The sequence below is a fragment of the Marmota flaviventris genome, chromosome 12 (genome assembly GCF_047511675.1).
Source record: "Marmota flaviventris isolate mMarFla1 chromosome 12, mMarFla1.hap1, whole genome shotgun sequence".
NCBI lineage: Eukaryota > Metazoa > Chordata > Mammalia > Rodentia > Sciuridae > Marmota > Marmota flaviventris.
The window spans coordinates 53311316-53333662 of record NC_092509.1 but is presented as its reverse complement, the minus strand read 5'-3'; the positions used below and the strand labels follow the sequence as shown (position 1 = coordinate 53333662).

General features: G+C 34.8%; 1 protein-coding gene across 5 annotated transcripts in view; it reads left to right on the top strand.

Annotated features, from left to right (window-relative positions):
• The first annotated feature begins 401 nt into the window (after positions 1 to 401).
• Akt3 (AKT serine/threonine kinase 3) overlaps positions 402 to 22347 on the top strand; it is a 302015-nt gene continuing 280069 nt past the window's right edge. For 4 of the 5 annotated variants that reach the window (XM_071599993.1, XM_071599992.1, XM_071599991.1 and 1 more), the window contains exons 1-2: positions 402 to 648; positions 11094 to 11251. In XM_071599993.1, the coding sequence (XP_071456094.1) occupies positions 11206 to 11251 (46 nt within the window). In that variant the 5' untranslated portion in view covers positions 402 to 648; positions 11094 to 11205. Of the gene's footprint in view, positions 649 to 11093; positions 11252 to 22347 lie in introns of those variants that run through there. The other variant, XM_027928675.2, reaches the window with a different exon arrangement.

Here is a 22347-nt window from a genome sequence, read left to right as displayed (position 1 = left end):
GGGGAAGCCTTTCCCGCCAGTCGCCGAGAGCCAGCCCCTGACGTCAGGAGTTTTCCTCAAAGTCAACAACAAGCCCCGCGGCGGCGGCGAAAACCGATCAGCTACAGCCCCACGAGGGAGGAAGGAGGGGGCGGGGAGACGGCGGCAGGGTCCCTTAGGCGCGGTTCGGCCCTGCAGACGAGGCCGCAGACCCCCGCCCCGCGCGAGTCGCGCCCAGGGACCCAGAGCCTCCGCCTGTGGCCTCCCCGCCGGCCTGACCCGGCCCCCGCCCAAGCGGTGTTTTCTGGTGATGAATTGAATTTGTAGCCGGAATCCGATTCCCATGTAGAGTCTCCGCCTCCTCGCCCCCCCCCCGCCGCCCGCCCTCCTCCCGCCTCCTCCCGCCGCCGCCGCCGCCGCCGCCCGCTCCAGCTCCGCGGCCCGGCCCGGCCGGCTCCCTCCCTCCCTCCCCTGCAGCCCTTCGCCTGCCCTCCCGCCAGTCGCCCCGGGCTCCAGGGGGCCAGAGGCTCTGCGGGGTGGGGGGAGGATAGGAGGGGTGGAGGAGGGAGGGGGGACCCCCGAGTCGCCCCCTCTCCTCCCCCCGCCCCCCCAGCTCCATCCTCCGCCACCGCCCGAGCAGCTGCGGGGCCGCCGCCGCCGCCTTTGCAGGTAACAGCCACCGCCCCCCACTCTCGCCCCCCTCCACTCCCTCGGGCCCCCCAAGCCGGGTTCCCTCTCACTGCGGGCCACGGGCGGGGGGTGGCGGCGGGGTAGGGTGAGGCGGGGGCGTCTGGGTTGTCACTGCGCCGGGGGCGTGGGCGGAGGCTGGGTCACCCGAAGCTTTGGGTGTGGGTGGCGAGGCCAGGGGATGCCCGGCGCGGATGACACCGACACCCCCTTACTTTCCGGGGGAAACTGGGGGGCGGTGGTGCACTGGGGGCCGGGGGAGGGGTGTTCCCGGCCTAGCGGTACTGTCTGTGTCTGGGCTGCCCGGGCCCGGCGCCTCCGTTTTCTGCGCAACTCTGGCTCCTTCCCCTCGGCCCTCCCAGTCCGGGCCGCGGGGCGTGGGGAGGGGGCGCCCACTTGGCCCGGGGCGGCGGTGAGGTTATATAACGCGTAGCGCCCGGTGTCAGTGTGTTTGGGTTGCTGGGGGGGGGAGGGGGCTGTCTGTCGCTTGCCCTGGCGCTGGGGCTGTCTATGCGCGTAGGGTGGGGTGAAGGCGAGGATGCACCGGCGTCCCCCGGGGTCCCCTTCCTGTCCCACCCTACCCTGCTGCCTGCGCACAGGAAAAGACTGCGCGGGTGGGGTGGTGTGTGTGTGTGTGTGTGTGTGTGTGTATGTATGTGTATGTGGGAGGTGGGTAACGTACTTGTCTGTGTTTTTAATAGTAGTGGGGTTTTGATCCGCTTGGGAGTTGTGTGCTAAGAATAGAAATGTGCGGAAGATGCTGGGTTTGGCTGATACACTGATGCTGTCGCTGCTGGCGGCGGCGGCGGCGGCGGTGGCTCTGGCTGCAAGTAAACAAACCAGCCTCTTCCTCGTCCACCTCCTCCTCCTGCGCATCAGTCTGCATCAGCCATGATGTTGGTGGGGCCCTTCAGAGCCCAAACTTAAAGTCGCGGTGGTTGCTGTGATAACCCTGATGCTGAGGCGGGGTCACCCCTTGTTTGGGATTTCCCGGGAATCTACCTTTAGGCTAGAGTTACTGAAACTCTTTGGGGCTAGGTTTTTTCCAGTGCTATTATTTACTGGTTGTTTGTCCTCAGAAAGCAGAGGAAATGCTCACCCATACGTCAAAAGCTAGGATGCTCACATTTATCTATCAAAAAATGTTATGAAAATAAAGCTCATTTTGCCAGTGAGGTATTTTGGTTGTAAGCCCAATGGGTTGTAATTGATAGTTTCCAAATAGAAACGACAACGAAACCTATATATTTATAATAATTTCTAGTACTAATAAAATATTTACACTTTGTTTTTAGAAAATGCTTCTTGAAGCTAAAGGATATGAATGACTTTTCATTCATAGTACGTTGACCATTACCTCAACTCATTTCTTTAGACGTGTTTCATATTTTCTAAAGTCATAAGTTTTAGAAGAACCATAAATCTCTAGACAACCACTGCATTTTGTTTTCTGTAGACACTCATTGGATGATATATTTACTTAGGGAAAAGTTGGAAAAATCAAAGGTGGACTAGTTCAATAAAAATGATTTAAGAAATGAGATTTAGAATGAGTATCATTTGAAAAATATGTGTAAATATGAATATTCTAGGAGGTGGTTGTCTAAAGTGTGAAATTTTTTTATTAGAAAATGGCTACTTCATACATTTCTAGTTTTTCCATAATATCTTGAGTGAATACACAATTATATGCAAGACATAATGTAACTTTTTTCTTTGTCAATATATAATCTTGATTGTCTTTGAAGATCTTTTTGTTTTCATACTTGGGATGACCCCAGTATCTGGTTTGAGTTTCAAAATTTAAAGTCAGGGAAAGCATACATTACATGAATGAAACAACATTGGAATTTAGATGAACTGCAGGTAGTGGTTAGTTTTCAGTTGTATTGTGTATTTTCTATGGTATGTTTTCCTACAATATTTTAAAGTTAAAAAGTACATACTAATTATGCCAAAAAAATTTGTGGTACCGTTACTCATATTCATTTTGTCTCCCATGCTTAGCCTTTCTGTAATGATTAGTGAATTGTCTTCCAACTTAAAATTAATATTTAGCTTAATAATCTTGACATTGATCCTTAGTTGTTATGTATGTCAGAACACTTAAAGGTCTGCTTTGGACTTTTTTGGTTATGTAATTTTATAGTTGTAAAATAGTTTTAAGGTTTTATTCATTTAACAAATTATTAGAGTGGAATGTTGTGCTGGGGGCTAGTTTGAGTAAAAATTTTAAATATTTATATTTTATTCAGAAGATTGCTATAGTGAGAATGAATTTGTTTTCAGAATCATTGCAAACAAACAAACAAAAAGTATTGGTTAAACTTAGAGAAAATGGAATCTGCAAAGTAAAAATTTAAGATTTTTTAAACTCTAGCTTTTGATTTAAACATGAAAATTTTCAACCATTGGGGCTTCTTTTAAAAGAGGAACTATAAATTGGTTTTGTGGGAGTTTACCTTTTATTTAAACTTTCCATATTTTTATGAAGATAGGTAGTTACAGTTTGCTTGGTTTTTAATACCTGTTAGTTCAGGAATTTGTCCTTGAGATGATTAAGACACACTTACTATTAATATGTTAATGGATCTTTACCTTGATTTGATAGGATCTGGTTTTTAAAGTATGAGTCAGTCTGAAGCATTAAAAATAATTTAAAACTATTTAGATTGGAACAACAATGTGCAAGGACAGAAAAACCATTTTCATTTTGCTTTGACCAAATTATTTTTGAAATTTGGCTTGCATTTTTAAGATAATTTCTGTAGAAAATTTGTGTTATAAAATTTAAATCATTTAAAATTATTCCTCAACTCCAGATTTCAGTATGTGTATTAGTATTATAAAAATCCTGGTTTCACACATTGTACACTTTTCTGGAAGGGTAGTCTGAATTTTCTGATGTTGACAGATGTCTTGTCATGGTCTAGATTCCAATTTCCAGTTAATGCTAGTTAGTGCTTGGTGAGTATTTGTCATGTGCCAGGCACTGCTGTGTGTACTTTTCATGTATTAATTCACTTTGTCTTCACAGCAATTCTTGCTACACTTTTGAAAGTGATTTTCATGTGAGAAAAATATTTACTGTGGCATAAAAAAATCTGATTTTTCCTGATTCTGGAACACTTTTCTTTAGCATTTTCTCTAACTTGTTTGTGCCTATTTTTAGAGTTAATTCTTAGAGTTTAAATTTCATAATGTACAATAAGCTTCACAGAATCAATATAGTAAAAAACAGAAGTGTGTTGACTGACCCATTAACATTCTTTTTCATTTCATTTGTTTTAAATGCCAAATTGAATGCCTCTACTGCTTACACATCTTATTTTAACATTGTAGTCTTTCATCAGATTAAATATAAACTCATTTCTCCTGCCAGGTAATCTACAAATAGTATTTGGTAATTACATTAATATGTTCTTAAATTATAGGTGTGTGTGTTTTTTTTTAGTTCTGCTTTTTATCAGTCCTCTGCTTATATTTATTACCAACTGTAGATACTTTACATTACTAAGTGAGTATATTTTGCTAATCTGCAGAGAAAATAGAAAGATTTACTGAAGGAAGACACAAGAGAATGTTAAAATGAGATTTTTTTTTTTCCTCCCTAGAGGAAAGCCTCTGACCATATTTGAGTGGCTGGGGGATGTTTTGCCAATATTGTAGTTTAGACCAAATTTTGTCTGAATTGCTGTTTGATGCTTTATCTTCCCAACTATTTATTCAGCTCTTGAGGACAAGAACTATGTAAAATCATGATACTGTCACTTATGATGCCATCTATATGTGAAGCAGATTTTTAATAAATTTTGAGAAATCAGATGTTAGTTCTGGAAGAATTATGAGCTATTCAAATAGCTCATCTAATGCAACACTTTATTACTAAGGAAATTAAAGAATTAAAGGGATCTTACACAGCATTACTCTGGGTAGGGCAGAGTCTGGAACAGGGAACCAAGTTTTTTGGTTAGTCCAGTGCTCTTTCTAATGTACAATTGTGATGAACTTTGTTATAGGATTCAGACTTGACTGGTTAACTCTCAGTTAAGCCTGGGGTAAAATTGTTAAGATGATTTTGGCATTTACTGAACCATATATTAATTGTATTAATGTGTATGTATAGATTTTATTTTATGATTAAAATGGTCTCCAAATCAGATTTTAGATGTATGTTAGAAATATGTGGCCAGTTATAACTGAAGATATTTTGGTAGTCCTCAACCTAGGTTATCAAGGTGCCTTCACATAGAGACAAGTAACACTTTTTATATGAGAAATGGACACTTTTTATAAGAAAAAAAAAAGGGATAATTTATCAGAAGCTTGTTTATTTTTATTTATTTGTTTTTTGTGGAACTGGGGATTGAACTCAGGGACATTCTGTCATTGAGCTATATCACCAGCCCTTTTATATTTTTAGACAGGGCATATCTTTGTTGCCCAAACTGGCTTCGAATTTGGGATTCTACTGTGTCAGCCTCCTGAGTAAGTGGAGGTTACAGGAATGCATCCCTAAGCCTGGCTCTTGTTTAGTGGTTTAGTTCATGAAGCAAGTGAATCTGATGAGTATTTTCCTAATTGTTTTAAATTAGAATATTAAATATATCACCTAGTCACAAACTGATGATTTTAATAATGGACATATTGGTTAAATGGCACTCAAAATGCCCTAAAAAGGAAAAAATGCTTTAAGTTTTTGTAGATGTATTTTATAGAAGTGACAGTTTTAAAGAACTGATAATTATGTCTGAAAGTTATATCTATTCAGGTATTTTACCATCACAATCTGAATCTCTGATAGAGGGCTTTAAGAATGTTCCACTAAGTGTATTATTGTGCTCTGATGAGAGGAAAAAAATCCAAAATAATAGTATATGGTTTATGTAACTCACTTCTGAATGTGATATGGTGTTTTGTTTTGTTTTGTTTTAGGTATTGAACCCAGGGTACTTTACCACTGAGCTATACTCACAACCCAGCCCTTTTCATTTTTTTTTATTTTTTATTTTGAGACAGGGACTTACTAAACTAATTAGAACCTCACTAAATTGCTGAATCTGGCCTCAAACTTTTGTGATCTTATGTTGCTGGATTATAGGCATGTGCCACCGGGCCTCTGACTGAATTATGATATGTATTTTTTTAATAAGTAGCAACTCAAAAGGGAAAGACTATCTTAGAATTAGAAGTTTTATATACTCTCATGTATTTATTATGGCATGTATTAGTTTCACCTATTTCTTGAAATCAGAAAAAAACCATAGAATTATATTGTGGATACCTTTGACCATCATTTGTATTTTAAATAGCAATATTTCATTGTATTTGAACATTAGTTGTCCTTATTCAGTTTGGTTAGCATGTATACAGTATATAAAAACTGTGATAGAAAAAGTACATTTCAGACAGCATTATAGCCAAAGTTTAAGAATTATTATAGTTTAGAGAAAGTTATTGTTTTCTGACATTTAACTTAGAAATTAACATATAGGAAATTATTATCCTATGAAGTTTTGTTCTTATTTGTATGAAAGAGAATTGCTGGAGGCACCTTTTGACTGTATGTCAACTTACTTTTAGTCTTCTGTTATAATTTCATTTGTGATACTTTAGTTATTAAATTTTTTATGTAGTTTAAAACGTTTTGCTCTTGTACTTTTGGAAGATAATATGGTATAAAAATTGTTCGGAACTACTTGCAAATGTTAATTATGTATATTTGAGAGTTCATATCTTACTAATGGGTAGAAAGCATATCAAATTGATAGATGACCTCACTTGTAGGTGGTCGCTCTTGTTACTTGTTACTAGCTTGCTATGATAACTGTGGGGAAATGTCAGCATTACTGGTCATAGTTTTCTTAGATTCAATACTGTGGATGCATTAACTACTGCACAAAGTTTTTGTAGAATCAAATGAGGTCTTATAAATGAAAGATCTTTGATGACAGATTTTGTTATAGGTTTGGAAAATATTTTTAAAAATACTTACCTTAATTCAATATCATTTTTGCCACAGAGTAGAAAATCAATATATAGTTGACCGAGTAATTCTGTGTATATTACATACTTTTTGAGTGAATGATATTCTAACACATAGTTGAAGTTTAATTATTGCTTAACATTGCATGGTTGATTGCTATATGTAAACATATTCTTTTAAAAAAATTAAAAAATATCATTGAGCAAATAGGCTGTTCTTTCCTCTTTTTTTCCCCATGATAATTTTTGGGTAGTATTGATGTTTATTTTGTTTGGAGTTGGAGCTTGATGATCAAAACAAAAATTGTCAAAAAAAATGTCAAATAAGAATAGTTTTAACGTGTTCTAGTCCTTGCAATTAATGGAATGGGTATATGCTTAAATGCAGTAGGCTTAAAAGAAAAATTCAAAATTTGTCATTTATAACTCACTGGATAGAACACATCTATAAAAATTAGGATTGTAGGAGAGAGGTGAAGTTTTGTTCTCTAGGAAATGGATGGCAAGGTTCCAGCTAATCTTTTTTATTTTTTATTTTATTAAGAGCTCTATAGTTACACATAGTAGTTGGGTTCATTCTGACACTCATCTTGCAGGAAACATACTTTAAAGGATAGGAAAGAATATTATAATTTGAATTATTTACATAGATGTAAATAGTAAATTCATATTAAATTCCAGGATGTTTAAATTCGGTTTTGTTTTTAATGTAGCATAAAACCATTGTCTTTGTTGATTTACAGTATTTGTTTGCTTAAGCTGTGGTTTGCTTCTTTTCTTTCTTTATTTCTTTTTTGGTACTGGGGATTAAACCCAGGGATGCTTAACCACTGAGCCACATCCCCAGCTCTTTTTATTTTTTATTTTGAGACATGGTCTCAGTAAGTTGGTTAGGGCCTCACTAAGTTGCTGAGGCTGGCCTCAAACTTGTGATCTTGTCTCAGCCTCCTGAGTCTCTGGAAATATAGGTGTGCAACACTACGCCTAGGTAGCCTCTTTTTTAATTAGTTATCTAAAGCTGCATTTTTGTTCATTCATTCACTCATTCATTTATTCCATATTTGTTGAAAATCTAAGTCCCTGGCACTATCAAATTGCTTTACTAATTTATATTGTAATTAAGTGAAATAAAAAATGTGAAATATTTTGTACATTATAAAATGGCATTCAATTATAATAATTATTGTTAAATTCTTCAAATAGTCTTGAATGAAGATACCTTTGTTGTAACTGCTCTGTATTAATTCTGTATTGAATCTGCCATGAATTTTGTGTGAAACATTTTATAAGAATAGGAAAAATTAGATTGTCCACAGTGAAATGTTTAATGCAATAGGCTTAAAAGAAAAATAAGCCAAAATTTTGTCTTGACTCACTGGATAGAACACATTTCTATAGAAATTAGGAGTGTAGGAAGGAGGTTTGCTGTACTCTAGGGAACAGGTGGCAAAAGTTCCAGTTCATCTTATAGACTAGTGTTTTTAGTAACATGAAAGATGACTTGGGGTAAGACCATAGTTTGTTGCTTATTTTTGACCTATGACATCTTTTAAGTTCTTTGAAGAAGGTATTATTTTAGCCAATAAATAACCAGAAGCAGTTTTAAAAGCTGAATATTACAATTATTGACCGGAAGATTGTGTATTTAATGTATGTTTTTAGCAGCTTAAATTTTATACAAACACTGATTAAAAAAAAACTTATCTAAAAAATTAGTTTTTAGAAACTACTTCATTGAAAAACAAAATTTCTGGATTTAGATTGATCTGGGTATTTAATTTTATTGTTTTGTACTGAAGAGGCAGTGCCAGTGGAAAAAGCATACATATATGCCTGGTTGTCTACTCTTGGTTCTCCCATATAGTGGCTGTGTGAGCTTGGGCAAGTCATGTTATATGTCTGACTTCTTTTTCTTCAACTCTAAAATACAAATCCTTCCAGCTTTAAGATTTCGCTAATAAAATGTCCACTTATTTTCAATTTTGAAAATACTTCTTGGTGTTCTTCATAAGGATATCATAATGCAGATTATTTTAATAGGAAGTATATGTTTATTAGATATTTATTTTTTGTTATTACTAATTATTTCCCTGAGCTTTTGTCCACTTTCACTGTCAAGAATAATAAGATGTAAAATTCTCTTGAACTCAGATTATGTAATTTTATAGTCACAAAGAATGGCTGCTTTAACACCCTAAAGAACCCAGCTACATAACACAGAGCTAGGTAACTGAAAGGGTTAACTCATTATACTACATAAATAATAAGCTAACATTGGGAAACACTCAGGCAAAATGATGTCTTCAAAAGATCTGTGTGTTAGCTCTTCTCTTTGACAGTACTTGTAGCAAGGGGTCCCACATCTAGTAAAGCCATCTTTTTGTGTGTTTATGTGGTGCTGGGTTTGAACCCAGGGCCTTGTGCATGCGAGGCAAACACTCTACCGAGTTATATCCCCAGGCCCTGGGTTAAATTAAAATGATGATTAGATTCTTTCCTGCAGGCTTTTTTGGGGGTGGGAGGTGCCATTTTTAGTGGTGAAATGGGTCTGATCTTGAATTAGGTGAAAATTTTGTATGGTGGTATTAGTTTAGGCTTTGCTGGAATAAAGAAGTTATACATATTAGAACATTTAATACATTGCTAGTGATGTTTTGAGAAGGATGTGGTTTGTAGAATTTTCCTAAACTTATTTGACCAACTTCTTTTTTATTTTCCAGAATTTCTCTAATTTAGTATTCTGTTAAACATATTTTGGGAAAACAAGCCTAGATTTTAATACCCTTTTTGACTCTACAAGAGCAGATACCTATGATGATTTTGAGTAGTCCTGGTCCAATCTATGGGTATTGCCTTCAGTACCATGGCACAAGAGGTTGTTTTCTTTTAAGCTGCAGAGCCTTTGTCAGGCTAGTCAGGCAGTTCAGAGGATGTTTAGTCTTGACTCTTGATTGCTAAATGATTAGGCTCTGTCTGCACTTAATTTGCATTGGAGAAAAACCTGTAATCTAGTTCAATACTATTTAGGGAGTCTGATCTTAAACTTAACTGCTATGTTTTATTAATCAAAACCCAAGTTGAGTGGGCTGGGATTGTAGCTTCGTGGTAGAGCCCTTGCCTAGCATGTGTGGGGCACTTGGTTCTATTCTCAGCACCACATACAAATAAACAAAATAAAGGTCAATCAACAACAACAACAACAAAACAAGTTGACAGATAGTATGGTTATATAGTCTGTACATCCATTTTTCTGGTTATCTAAAATTTATACTTTTGTTCCTGGACTACTATAACATCAGTGTGCTGGAACCACTTCTTTGGAAATGTGGAAATGCTGTAATGCAGTTTTGTCCTTTAACTCCTTTTTAGGTTGAGAGGGATAATAAGAAATAGTCCTATAAACTCACCACTATGTATAAGGATGTTTTTAAGGACTTTTAATTATTGCACTTTATGATATCTTAAGAAGGCCCATGGAATGAATTTCTGATTTTTGTCCTAGGAGGCATTGAATTCTTTCTGGGCAACTTTTTCCATTTTTATTATAAATATTTAAACCTGTTGTGTTTCCTGAAATTTGTGGCTCATCTTTCATAAACAAAGACTTTTACTCTGATTTTCTTTTATCTTAAGGCTATGTAGTTTTCAATTAAAAACGCAGACTCTGAAGTCAGTCAGCTTGGGTTCATATCTGGACTCCCATCACTTATTAGATCTGTGGAACTCCAGTCAAGCTGTTTAATCTCTGCCAGCCTCAAGTTTCCCCATCTATGAAATATAGTTAATAGTACCAATAAGAGGGTTGTGAAGATTATCTGAGAATGATAAATGTAAGCACCAATAACAGTGCTTAGTACATCTTGAATACTCATTTTTTTCTACTTTCATATCCTCTTTGTTTCACTTTCTTCATGTCCTTTAAAAAAATAAATGATTTCTCATTATGTGCTTACTGTAAATCTACCTAAAATATTTCCTGGAATAAGGCTGAGTAAGAATACATAAACATTAGTTTCTTAGGACATCATATTTTCTTAAAGTACAGCAATTAAAAATATTCATAATGGTTTGCCTTAACTTTCTGGAATTAACAGATTTAAGCCACTTAACTTTCATTTTATCTTTTCTTCACTTCAGACACATGTCACAAATTTTCTATATTATGTTTTGTACAGGTGTGACGGTGGTTTTCTTAAGACATATTTTATTGTAATCTCTTAGATTTAAAAGTTTTGCTATCATTTGAAATCTGTCATAAGACCAGAGAAGTGCATTCATTATAGAAATATTTAATAAATAAGCTCTGCAGTTTGAAGAGCTAGACTTTTATGTGAGGTCAGGCAAGTTGAAGACATTTACAAAGAATTAGTTGTTTGTTATTGCTATGTGAGTTGCAAGAATGGAAAAAAAAAAGAAATTCTTTCTTCAATACTTCCTTCCAGGCTGAGTCATCACTAGAGAGTGGGAAGGGCAGCAGCAGCAGAGAATCCAAACCCTAAAGCTGATACCACGAAGTACCATTTCTCCAAGTTTGGGGCTCAGAGGGGAGCCATCATGAGCGATGTTACCATTGTGAAAGAAGGTTGGGTTCAGAAGAGGGGTAAGTGCTCAACAAAATCGAAATGATATGGTTGGTAAGCGTGCTAAACAGTGAGTGGTGTCTTAGAAGTTGATCTTTTTTTCCTGAAATTTTTAAACATGCTGTCTAGTAAGAGAGAAATGATATATAACATATATGTAAGGATTTTGTTTATTAGGGATTTCTTTATAATTCTTGACTTTGATAATTTATGGTTTAGTTATGAAATGAGATTTGACTTTCTGGTACATTATGTGCATGCATATTAGTGCTATATTTTTCTGTGGTGTCCACAGATAGCTTTAGAGTCATTTAATATGTAGGCGAGGTCTTATATGTATTTAATGATATATAAATATATAAATAAAAGTATTCAGTTAAATTTGGATGGTGGCACAGGAAGGGCTTAAAATAATTAAGGGGGGAGGGGTCACCAACAAACTCATGGAATCAACAGTTCCATAAATTAGATATGTAAAGTCTTGAGGTAAAAGGCCAAATGAGAAGTTGTGTTTTTTTGTATTTTTAATTTTATATTTTTATTTTTCATTATCTATTTTTTGTATTTACTGCTCAAAGTAAAATGTTCATTATTATTATTATTAAAGAAAGAACTCTTTAATGTAAAGCTTAGTTTGTTATCTGTGAGATTACCTGCTTATGTAGTCAATGTATTTATTAGAAATCTAGAGTTTAGACTAGTTGCTAGGCAACTACTGTTTACTCACATGGCTAAGTTGAGTAGGATGAAGACGCTGCCATTTTTAGGACTTTTTAGTTCCTGTTTTCTGGTTAAAGGTACTTCTTAAATACTGATTTTCATATTCTTTGAAGATTTATAGCTGATACCTATGCTGAAAAGCTGTTGTCAGTAGTTAAATGTGATTGTATATTATTGAACTTTTAAATCAGCCTTATTGAGTTGTAATTTTCTTACAATAAAATAAAACAATTTTAAGTTACACTTTGGTAAGTTCAGCAAATGTAGTGTAACAGACATTGAAGATACAGAACATATCCATCACCCCAAAAAGTTCCTTCACGTCCCTTTGTAGTCATAGTCCTCATTGATTCCCTCAACCCTAGCAACCACTAATCTGCTTTCTTATGATGATTTTACTTTTCTAGAATTTCATTTAAATGGAATCATGGGATCCATAGTCTTTCGTGTTTTCTTTCACATGACACAATACTTTTTTAAAAAAATTTTTATTTATTTATTTTTTAGTCATACATGACAGTAGAATGCATTTTGATATATAATACATACATGGAATGTACATACTTCAATCATATTGTCTGTTCTATTCTGCTGCCCTTCCTATCCTCCCTACTCCTCCCCTCCTCTCCCATCCTGTCTCTCTATCCAATCTAATATGACACACTTTTTTTTTTCTTTTTCTCATCACCACATCATATATGTATACATGACACAATACTTTTAAGATTCACCCATATTGTGAATATCATTGGTTTGTTCTTTCTTATTGTTGAGTAGTATTCCAAGGTTTGGAAATATCACTCTTTATCTGTAACATGTTTAACAGTTAATGACATTTGGACTTTTTTTGTTTTTGGTTATTATGAATAAAGCTGCTTATGAATACATGAGTGCATGACTTCGTATGTTATTCTTATTTGTCTTGGGCAATAAACTAGAAATGAGATTGCTGAATCATATGGTAAGTGTGTATTTATAAGAAGTATGTGTTTAACTTTATAAAAACTGCCAAACTGTCTTCCAGAGTGGCTGACCATTTGTTATTAAGTTTTTCTATAGGTTATTTTCATAAATTTGGAAAGCATTTTCAGATTTCCAGGTTTTAGTGCCTTATGAAGGTTTTAAAAAATTTTTAAACTTGTGTATTATATTAATTTTCATACCTTGGTTTTTGGGGGATGGCAAATAACATAAACCTTTTAAAATTTTACTTATCTCTAAAATTTATGTTGTGAGGACTAAATGAGATAATGAATATGCTATATATATTTTTTAATATATATATATTTTTAGTTTTTGATGGTCCTTTATTTTATTTGCTTATTTATATGTGGTGCTGAAAATTGAACGCAGTGCCTCATGTGTACAAGGCAAGCACTCTACTGCTGAGCTACAACTCCAGTCCCAGAATATGCTATATTTGACAATCCTAACATAAATGTAGATCTGTTACTATGTCCTTATGTTTTTCAGGGTTTTTAGGGTGGTTCTTTAGTCTAATTAATTTTATCTTGTCTGAAATAGCATGTAGAAGGTTAGTATCTAGTGCTTGGAATATAGAAAAAAAAAGAACTCTTTTAGTGTTTTTTCCTGCATTGGTCAGAGAAGGGGAATTTGTGTGTGTGTGTGTGTGTGTGTGTGTGTGTGTGTATGTTTGAGAATAGTTGTATGAATGTGAGAATTTGAATAGTACAGAATGGTATAGATTGAAAAGAGAAGATCCTTTTACCTCTTGAGTTTTTCTTCTCAGAGGTAGTAATTTTAGATTTTAAAATTCTTCTCCTGATCATTATCCTATTTGGTACATTATACATTCAACTTTATTTGTGGCTTACTCTTGTTACCTAATCTTGTGTGTTTTCATTCTGAAAAATGAAGAACTTTCAATACCTATTACACCTGTCCCCGCTCTTTTAAATTTTGGTTGACTTTATGGTTAAATATCAAGCTGTTGGACCACTTTAGAAAATATTCGAATGTTATCTATAAACTTGCACTTTACAAGTTGTGAAAAATTAGGAACCCTTGCCATCTTTCCCTTGAATTCCTCATATTTCCTTCTTAACTTATGTCAACTATGACACATATTTTGTCAAGATTTACTGTATATATTTGTCAACTGTGCAAAGGAGTAAACAATGTTACAATTATGTAAGTAATACATATTGCTAAAAATGTTGTATGATGGGATTCTTAGGGAAAGAAGGAATTTCTTATATTCTATTGGTACTCAAAATTGTGCCAGTCTTAATTTAGTTTGGCTTCTAGTTTGAACCATGACTGTTTTTCCTTGACTTTCTAATTGCCATATTTCCCCCCTTTTTGTAGAAGAGAGCATGACTTCATCCTAATCATTCAGTTAATTAGCTTTTTAATCATACTATTCATTGAAGTTCTAATATGAATTGACTTTTCTGGAGATCATGCTCAGCTGTCACATTATTTAATTTATTTCTCAATTAAGTTCTTGGCTTTTTTGAACCTCATGTGTTTGTTTTTTTTTTGTGTGTGGGGGTGTTTATTTAGTTTTCTAGAGCACCTCCTGAATTAATTTTTCAGGAGGACTGTATGTGAGTGCTTGTTAGCATAATGTTTGAAAACATCCTTTTTGCTTTCATACCCGATATGGAACTTGACTGGGTGTGGAATTCAAGTTTAAATATGTTTTCCTTCAGAATTTTGAAGGATGTATTTCATTGCCTTTTAGTGGCCAGTTTTACTGATAAAGAAGTTTGATGCTCAAATGAATTATTTCTATGTAGGTAACCTGTTTTTGTTTTCTCAAGAATTTTTGTGCCTTTTCATCATTGGAATTGTGAAATTTAAAGTAAGATGTCTTTTATTTATTCATCCTGTAAAAAATTTGGCGGAACCTTTGAACATGAAATTTCTTTGTTCTAGGAAATCTCTTATATCTCTTTTTCTTTTTTAAATACTTTTTTTAGTTGTTGATAGACCTTTGTTTTATTTATGTATTTATACGTGGTGTTGAGAATTGAACCCAATGCCTCACACATGCCAGGCAAGTGCACTACTGCTGAGCCCCAACCCCAGCCTTTTTTTTTTTTTTTTTTAATTTCTTCCTTTGTATAGTTTCTGTATTTATTTACTCTTTTCTGGGCTTTGAATCAAATCAGTCTATTGTTTTGAAATTTTGATTTACCATTTAAACTTTTTTTTTTTTTTTAAGAAAGAAAAACTTTTGTTCTGGACAATTTTCTTGATTCTTTTATCCCTATTAAATTATTGATTTCAGCTATTTATATATTTGGGAACTGCTTGTACTTAATCGTCACCTGTACTTAATAGCTATCATCTTTAATCTTAGGATACTCATTAGGTTTTTATTTATTTATTTATTCATTTATTCATTCATTCGTTTGTTAGTACATACTGGGGATTGAACCCAGGGGTGCTTAACCACTGAGCCACATCCCCAGTCCTTTTTTCATATTTTATTTAGAGACAGAATTTCACTGAATTGCTTAGAGCTTCACTAAGTTGCTGAGGCTGATTTTGAACTCTTGATTCTCCTGCCTCAGGCTCCTGAGACCCTGGGATTATAGGTGTGGGCCATCAAGCCCAGCTCCAAAATTTTGGAGATTTTTCTCCACTTTGAGTGACTTTCAATTTGTTTGTTGTGTTTTTTTGGAGATGCTAGTTTTCTTCAGGTGTCTGATGATAGCTGTTTGCCTGTATAATTGTGAGAGAAGGAGAGGGTTTACTGGTAGTGTCCTCTATTTTTATAGTTTTCTTCTTTATTTAGGACAAGTTAGATTGACTAAATTATGATTTGTGATGGTAATTTCAATACTCTTGAAAACATTAGGTGGACTGGTAGGGGAAATGAAATTTAACATTTTTTCTCTGTCTACTACTCTTAATTTATTCCTTTAGATATTTTTCAGTATTATTTTGTGTTTTAGTTAAATAAATTTCATGGTATAGCCTCTTGTTGTTTGGTTCTATTTTTGGTTTGAAAAATTTCTTCCTAAAATAGCTTAATAATATTTACTGTCTATGTTCCCTAGGCAGATTATTATCACCTGCATTTTTGTGAACGTTTTTGAAAATATGATATATCTGCCTCAAGGTGTGGTTGTAAGCACTACAAGATAATTTGTTTACAGAAGTGTTTTAAAATTATTTATTTTATTAATAAAGGAGATTGATGTGGAAAAGCTATAAAAAAATTTGTGACTTAGTGTATAGCTCATTGATAGAGCATATGCTTAGTATGCTTGAAGCCTTGGGTTTAATTTCCAGAACCCAAAGGGGGGGGAAAAGTTATAATTGTAGTCCTTTCCTTGAATATTAGTACTTTTTCTGAAGCCCATTTTTTGGTAAATATATATTTTTATTGGTTCTAATTAGTTATATATGACAATAGGATATACTATGACATAATTATAAAAGCATGGAATATCATTTGTTCTGATTCAGTCCCTAGTATTTCCCCTTCTAATTCCCTTCTCTCTATTTTATTGATTTTTCTTTTTCTTTCTTTCTTTTTTTTTTGGTTTAACCCATGGTACTTAATCATTGAGTTACACCCCAATCCTTTTTCTTTTTTTATTTTTAAGACAGGGTCTCATTAGGTTGCCTAGGGCCTTTCTAGGTTGCTGAGGCTGGCCTTGAACTTGTGATCTACTGTCTCAGCCTCCCAAGCTGCTGGCATTACAGGTTTGCACCACTGCGCCTGGCTTCTATTGATTTTTCTACTGTTTACACACACACACACACACACACACACACACACACATATTTTTAAATTAGTGTCTTGTGGATATACATGATGGTGAAATTCACTGTGATATATTCATATATGTAGGTCAGATTCATTCCACCGATTTTTCCTTATCCCATCCCTCCTCCCTTCCGTTTATTCCCTCTTATTTACTTCTCTGATCTTACAAACTTCTATTCCTTTTTTTTAATTATACCCCCCTTCCCATTTTGGATTAGCTTCTGCATATCAGAAAACATTTGACCTTTGATTTTTTTTATGGGGGAGTGACTTATATGATAGTCTCCAGTGCCATCCATTCACCCACAAATGCCATAAGTTATTCTTTTATAGCTGAGTAATACTCCATTGTGTATATATACCACATTTTCTTTATCAATTCATGTATTGAGGGACACTTAGGTTGATTCCATAGCTTAGTTATTGTGAATTGTGCAGCTATAAATGTTGATGTGCCTACGTCACTGTAGTATGCTGATTTAAAATCCTTTGGATGTATACTGAGGAGTGGGATAGCTGAGTCATATGGTGATTCTATTCCTAGTTTTCTTAGGTTTTTCCACACTGTTTTCCAGAGTGGTTGTACTAATTTGCAGTCCCACTAACTAACTATGTATGAGTATACCCTTTCCCCACATCCTCACCAATATTTATTGTTGCTTGAATTTTTGATAATTGCCATTCTGACTGGAGTGTAGTTTTAATTTGCATTTCTCCAATTGCTAGAGATGTTGAACATTTTTTCATACATTTGTTGACTGTACTTCTTTTCAGAAGTACCTGTTTAGTTCTTTTGCCCATTTATTAATTGGGTTTTTTTTGTGTGTGTGTTAAGTTTTTTGAGCTCTTTGTATTTCCTGGATCTTAATGTTGTGAGGAGCAGGTGGAAAGGGTTTTTGGATCAATTATTTTCAATTAGCTCCTGTCTAGATATAGTCTGATTTTATTTGTATTTTAAGTGAATAATTTGCTTTTCAGTAAATGCCTTCTTAGAAAAGGAAAATAAAAGTTTTAATTATTGATATTATATGGGTAAATGCTTACCTAATCTTGGTTATTAGTAATATGTTAATAATTAAACTATTTTTTTTCTGTAGCAGTTGAAAAAATTGTATTTATTGAGATAATATTACAAACAGAGTATTGTTGGTATTAGAAATAACAATAAAAAATTCATGTAGCAGACATGGAATAAAGTATTATTGCACTGGGTGTGGTGGCACACACCTGTAATCCCAGGGGCAGGAAGACTGCAAGTTCAAAGCTAGCCTCAGCAACTTAGTGAGGCTGTCTGGAAATAAAAAAATAAAAAGGGCTGGGGATTTAGCTCAGTGGTTAACTGCCCCTGAGTTCAATCCCTGGTACCAAAAAAAAAAGTATTGTCTGTATTTTTCTCCTTGGTTGACCTAGGAGATTCTTATTTTACAACTTCACTGCCCATCATCATAGGTGGCATCTGCATATATGTAACCTTCTTATTAAATTATCTTGTTCAAAAATTAAGTCTATAACTCAAGAGATCTGTTGTTGCTTAGTTGTATTATGGCCAGTGGTAGTATTTGTTAGGAAGAAAGTTCATTAATAAAATAGGAAAGTTAACCTTTTAAACTCTAACGGTCTAAATCATAAAATTAAGCAGATTGCAGTAATATTAATCACAGACTTATTATAATCTCTAAAATTTTATTTGCTTAATAATACTCTTTCTTTAAAACCAAAGAAATACAGTGTTTTAATACTATAATGAAGTACCTGAAATATTTTACAAAGAAAAGTGTTTATTTATTTAGCTCACATATTTTGGAGGTTCAGTGGCATAGCATCTGCATGAGCTCATTTTGTTGAAGGTCTCATGGTGGATGGCAGATGGTAATGGTGGGCAGTGTAGGCCATTACATCTGAAACCAGGATCAGAGGAAGGATGGGAGGTGATGGGCTTGTTCCCTCTGTAATAATCCTCTTGCAAGAACTAAAGAGGTTCTATGGGCACTACCTGCCAAGGGCTTGCCCCTGAGGACCCAATTCCAAAATTTCTACTACCTTGCCTAATCTCCAGTCACAGTACGCGCTTGGGAGACATTCAAATCACATCCAAACCATAGTGTTACGTAGTCTGTTATAAATGTTGAAAGTCAATTCCTTGATAACAAATTAAAATCTCATGTATTATTTGTTAATCATTTAAAGATGTGACTTTTTTTAAAACTGCAGCTCTAAAAGCCTAAAAGGTGGCTTATTTATTTATTTATTTATTTAAATCCCAAAACAAAAACCAGATTTGTTTTTTGAGATTGGAACAGCTGTGTTGCCCGGGCTAGTTGTAGGCTTAAGTGATCTTGTCTCAGACTCCCTAGTTGCTGGAACTATGGGAAAAACATGTTGATTGTTGAAAATGCTGCATGTATGTGTTAATCACTTAACACTTTTTGTTGTAATAATATCAAACAAATTGAACTATTGTGTTTTTTGTATGTAACCAGTTTGAGCTTTTAAACAACTTTTTTCTTGGTTTATTTTATTACTTATGGTTTCCAGTTCAGGGATATCCAAAAAGTTTGTCCTTTGAATGTTATTTGCCTTATATTCTATGAAATGGCTTATTTAGATGAAGCAGAGTGTTAGTACCTGGCAGTTCTAAGCTAGAAATTTTTTATGTTTATAAATTGTCTCACAAGACAACTTAATTCTGTTGTGCAAAATATATGTTGGCAACATATAGATTGTGAGCCGAATTATTGTAGTGTGTAATTGTTGTGGTCTAGTAAAATTTAATTAAGTTGTTGCGGGAAACAAACACATTTTGGGGGTGCTTATCTTAGTCTGAGGGCCTTTCCTTCTCCTTTTCTGTGTACATACTTGTGTTCTTTTTGTTCGTATTTATTCTCAAAGTGACTAGAAACAAATTATAAAGTGATTAAGGCAAAAGAAAATGACAGTGTGGTTTCCTGTTTACTACTCATCAGCAAGCTTTTTCCATTAAATGTAAAGAGCTGTGCTAGTGACTGTATAAACCACATAGTAAATTAGAGAAGCTCACTTTGACTGTTGAGGTTATAAAAGAAGGATAAACATAGGAAAATTAAATTTATTTTCTAATGGCATTGAAGTTCTGCGATTTAAGTAATGTATTTACAGTAATATGAAATTTACTTTTCTTAAAGTTTCCATATATTCATTTTGAAAATTTTAACCTGGAGAACCAAATGGAGAGAACCGTCAAGTGAAAAGTTTTTATATGTAGTTGAGAGTTAGTTTAGAATTGTAAAGTTGCTGTTACACACACTTAGCTCTTCCCAGTCACTTGAGTCTTTTGTATTGACTACATAACTTGCAGCTTCATTTAACTCACTTATTAATGTTAGTTACATTTTTTTTTCCCGCCGTGCTGGGGTTGGTACCCAGGGCTTTGTGCATGTTAGGCCAACAGTTTACCACTGAGCTATACCCCCAGCCCTTAATGTTAGTTACTTTCACAATTTTTTACATAGATGGTCAAGTCATCTGTGAATATCCACAGTTAATGTTTCTTCCTTTCTAATCTTTATACCTTTAATTTATTTTTTAATTGTATTTCCCTGGGATAGGATCTGTGTGTGTAATATTCAGTGAAAGTGGTGAGAGTGATTTATTTGCCTTTCTTTTGTATTGGGAAAACATTTATCTTACCCCCTTGGTACCATAAAATTAGCTGTTATGTTGCTACTTTTCCCTTGCTGCCATTTATTAGGTTGAGAAAGTCTCTTCTATTCCTGGTTTGCTGAGAGTTGATGTTTTGGGTGGGGTTTTGTTTGTTTGTTTTATCATTAATGGCCATTTAGTTTTTTTCCAGAAGATCTCCTGCCTATGTTTGCTGGAATAAATCCCATCTGATTGTGGTTTTTTTTTTTTTTTTTGTGCAAGGTTGAGCCCAGGGCTTTGTACATGCTAGGCAAATGCTTAACTTTTTATTTTGACACAGATTCTAGCTAAATTGCTGAGGCTGGCCTGGAACATGATCCTCTTGCTTCAGTATCCTGAGTAGCTAGGATTTTAGGCATGTGCCACCTTGGCTGTCATATACTTTTTGCTTGTTTGTTAAATTTTGTTTTTTGTGGTGCTAGGGATTGAACCCAAGGTCTTTGCACAAGTTAGGGCGAGCAGTCTACCACTGAGCAACATTCCTAGTCCCTGTCATGTATTTTCAAAAACATATTGCTAGTTTGGATTTACTGATATCTTGCTAAGAATTATGTTTTTCATCACCTCCATCCATTTATGAGTATTGATCTGTAGTTTACAAATAGCTTGGGAAATATTCTTGCCTCTTTTATTTTTGAAGGAATTTACATAAGATAGATTGTATTTCTTCCTTAAATGTTTGATAGAATTTATTGGTGAATCCATCTCCAGTAGCGCTTTCTTTGTGGGAAGAGTTTTAATAATGAATTTGTTTTCTTTAATAGGCATGGGATTATTCACAAATTGTTTCATTTTGTTTGTTTGGTAAATCTATATTTTTCAAGGATTGTCATTTCTTCCAAGTTGTTTATCTTTATTGAACATAAAGAGTTTTTTAAAAAAGATTTTCTTAATATTCCCTTAGTCTTTTAAAGTTTTACAGGCTCTATAATAATATATCAGCTTAATGAAGTCTGATATTGGCAAATTATATTCTTTTATCATCTTAGTAGGAGCTTATCCATTTTATTAATCTTTTCAAAGTGCTAACTTTTTGCTTTGTTAACTTTCTTTTTTTTTGAATATTTTCTTTTAGTTGTTTTATTTTATTTTATTTATTTATATGTGGTGCTGAGAATCTAACCCAGTGCTTCACACATGCCCGGCAAGTGGGCTACCACTAAGCCACAACCCCAGCCCTGCTTTGTTAACTTTCTTTATCTTTTTTCCCCCTATGTCATTGCTTTTGCTCTTTGTTATTTCAATTTGTATATTTATGGCTTCTTAAGGTACAAATAAGTGAGTCATTATAACTTTTCAAAAAATATAAACTTAAAGCTACAGATTAATTTTACTATATTGCTTTTAACTGTTTTACACATTTTAATAATTTTCTTTTTTCCCCCCTGTTCTGGAGATTAAACCCAGGGGCACTGAGCTATGTCTCCATCCTGTTTTATTTTAAGACAAGGTCTCATAGAATTGTGCAGGCTTCCCTAAAACTTGAAATCCTACTCCTTCAGCCTCTTGGGTAACTGGGATTATAGGAGTGTGCTACCATGGCTGGCTGATATATTGTATTTTTATTATTGTTGAGTGCAAAAGTTTCCTGACTTACCTTTTTGATTTCTTCTTTGACTTATGGATTATTTAAAATAATGTTTTTTTGTCCAATGGTTCACCATGAGATCTGCCTAAATTTTCTATTTTGGGTGTTTTTTTTTTTTTTTAAAGCCTGGTCAAGGTGGTTGTTAGTGGGTCATACCTTCTATATAATTTCTGACAGGTTTATTTTTTCCCCCTTTGGTTTAATCACTTATTGAAAGGGTGTTAAAAATTCCAGCTATGATTATGAGTTTATCTGTTTCTCTCACTATTTCTGCCTTTTTGCTTTATATAATTTGAAGCTCTGTTAATAGATACATCTTAATTTATTACTGATGTACTACTGGTTTTTTTTTCTCCTTATGTCTATCTTGGTCTCTGGTAATA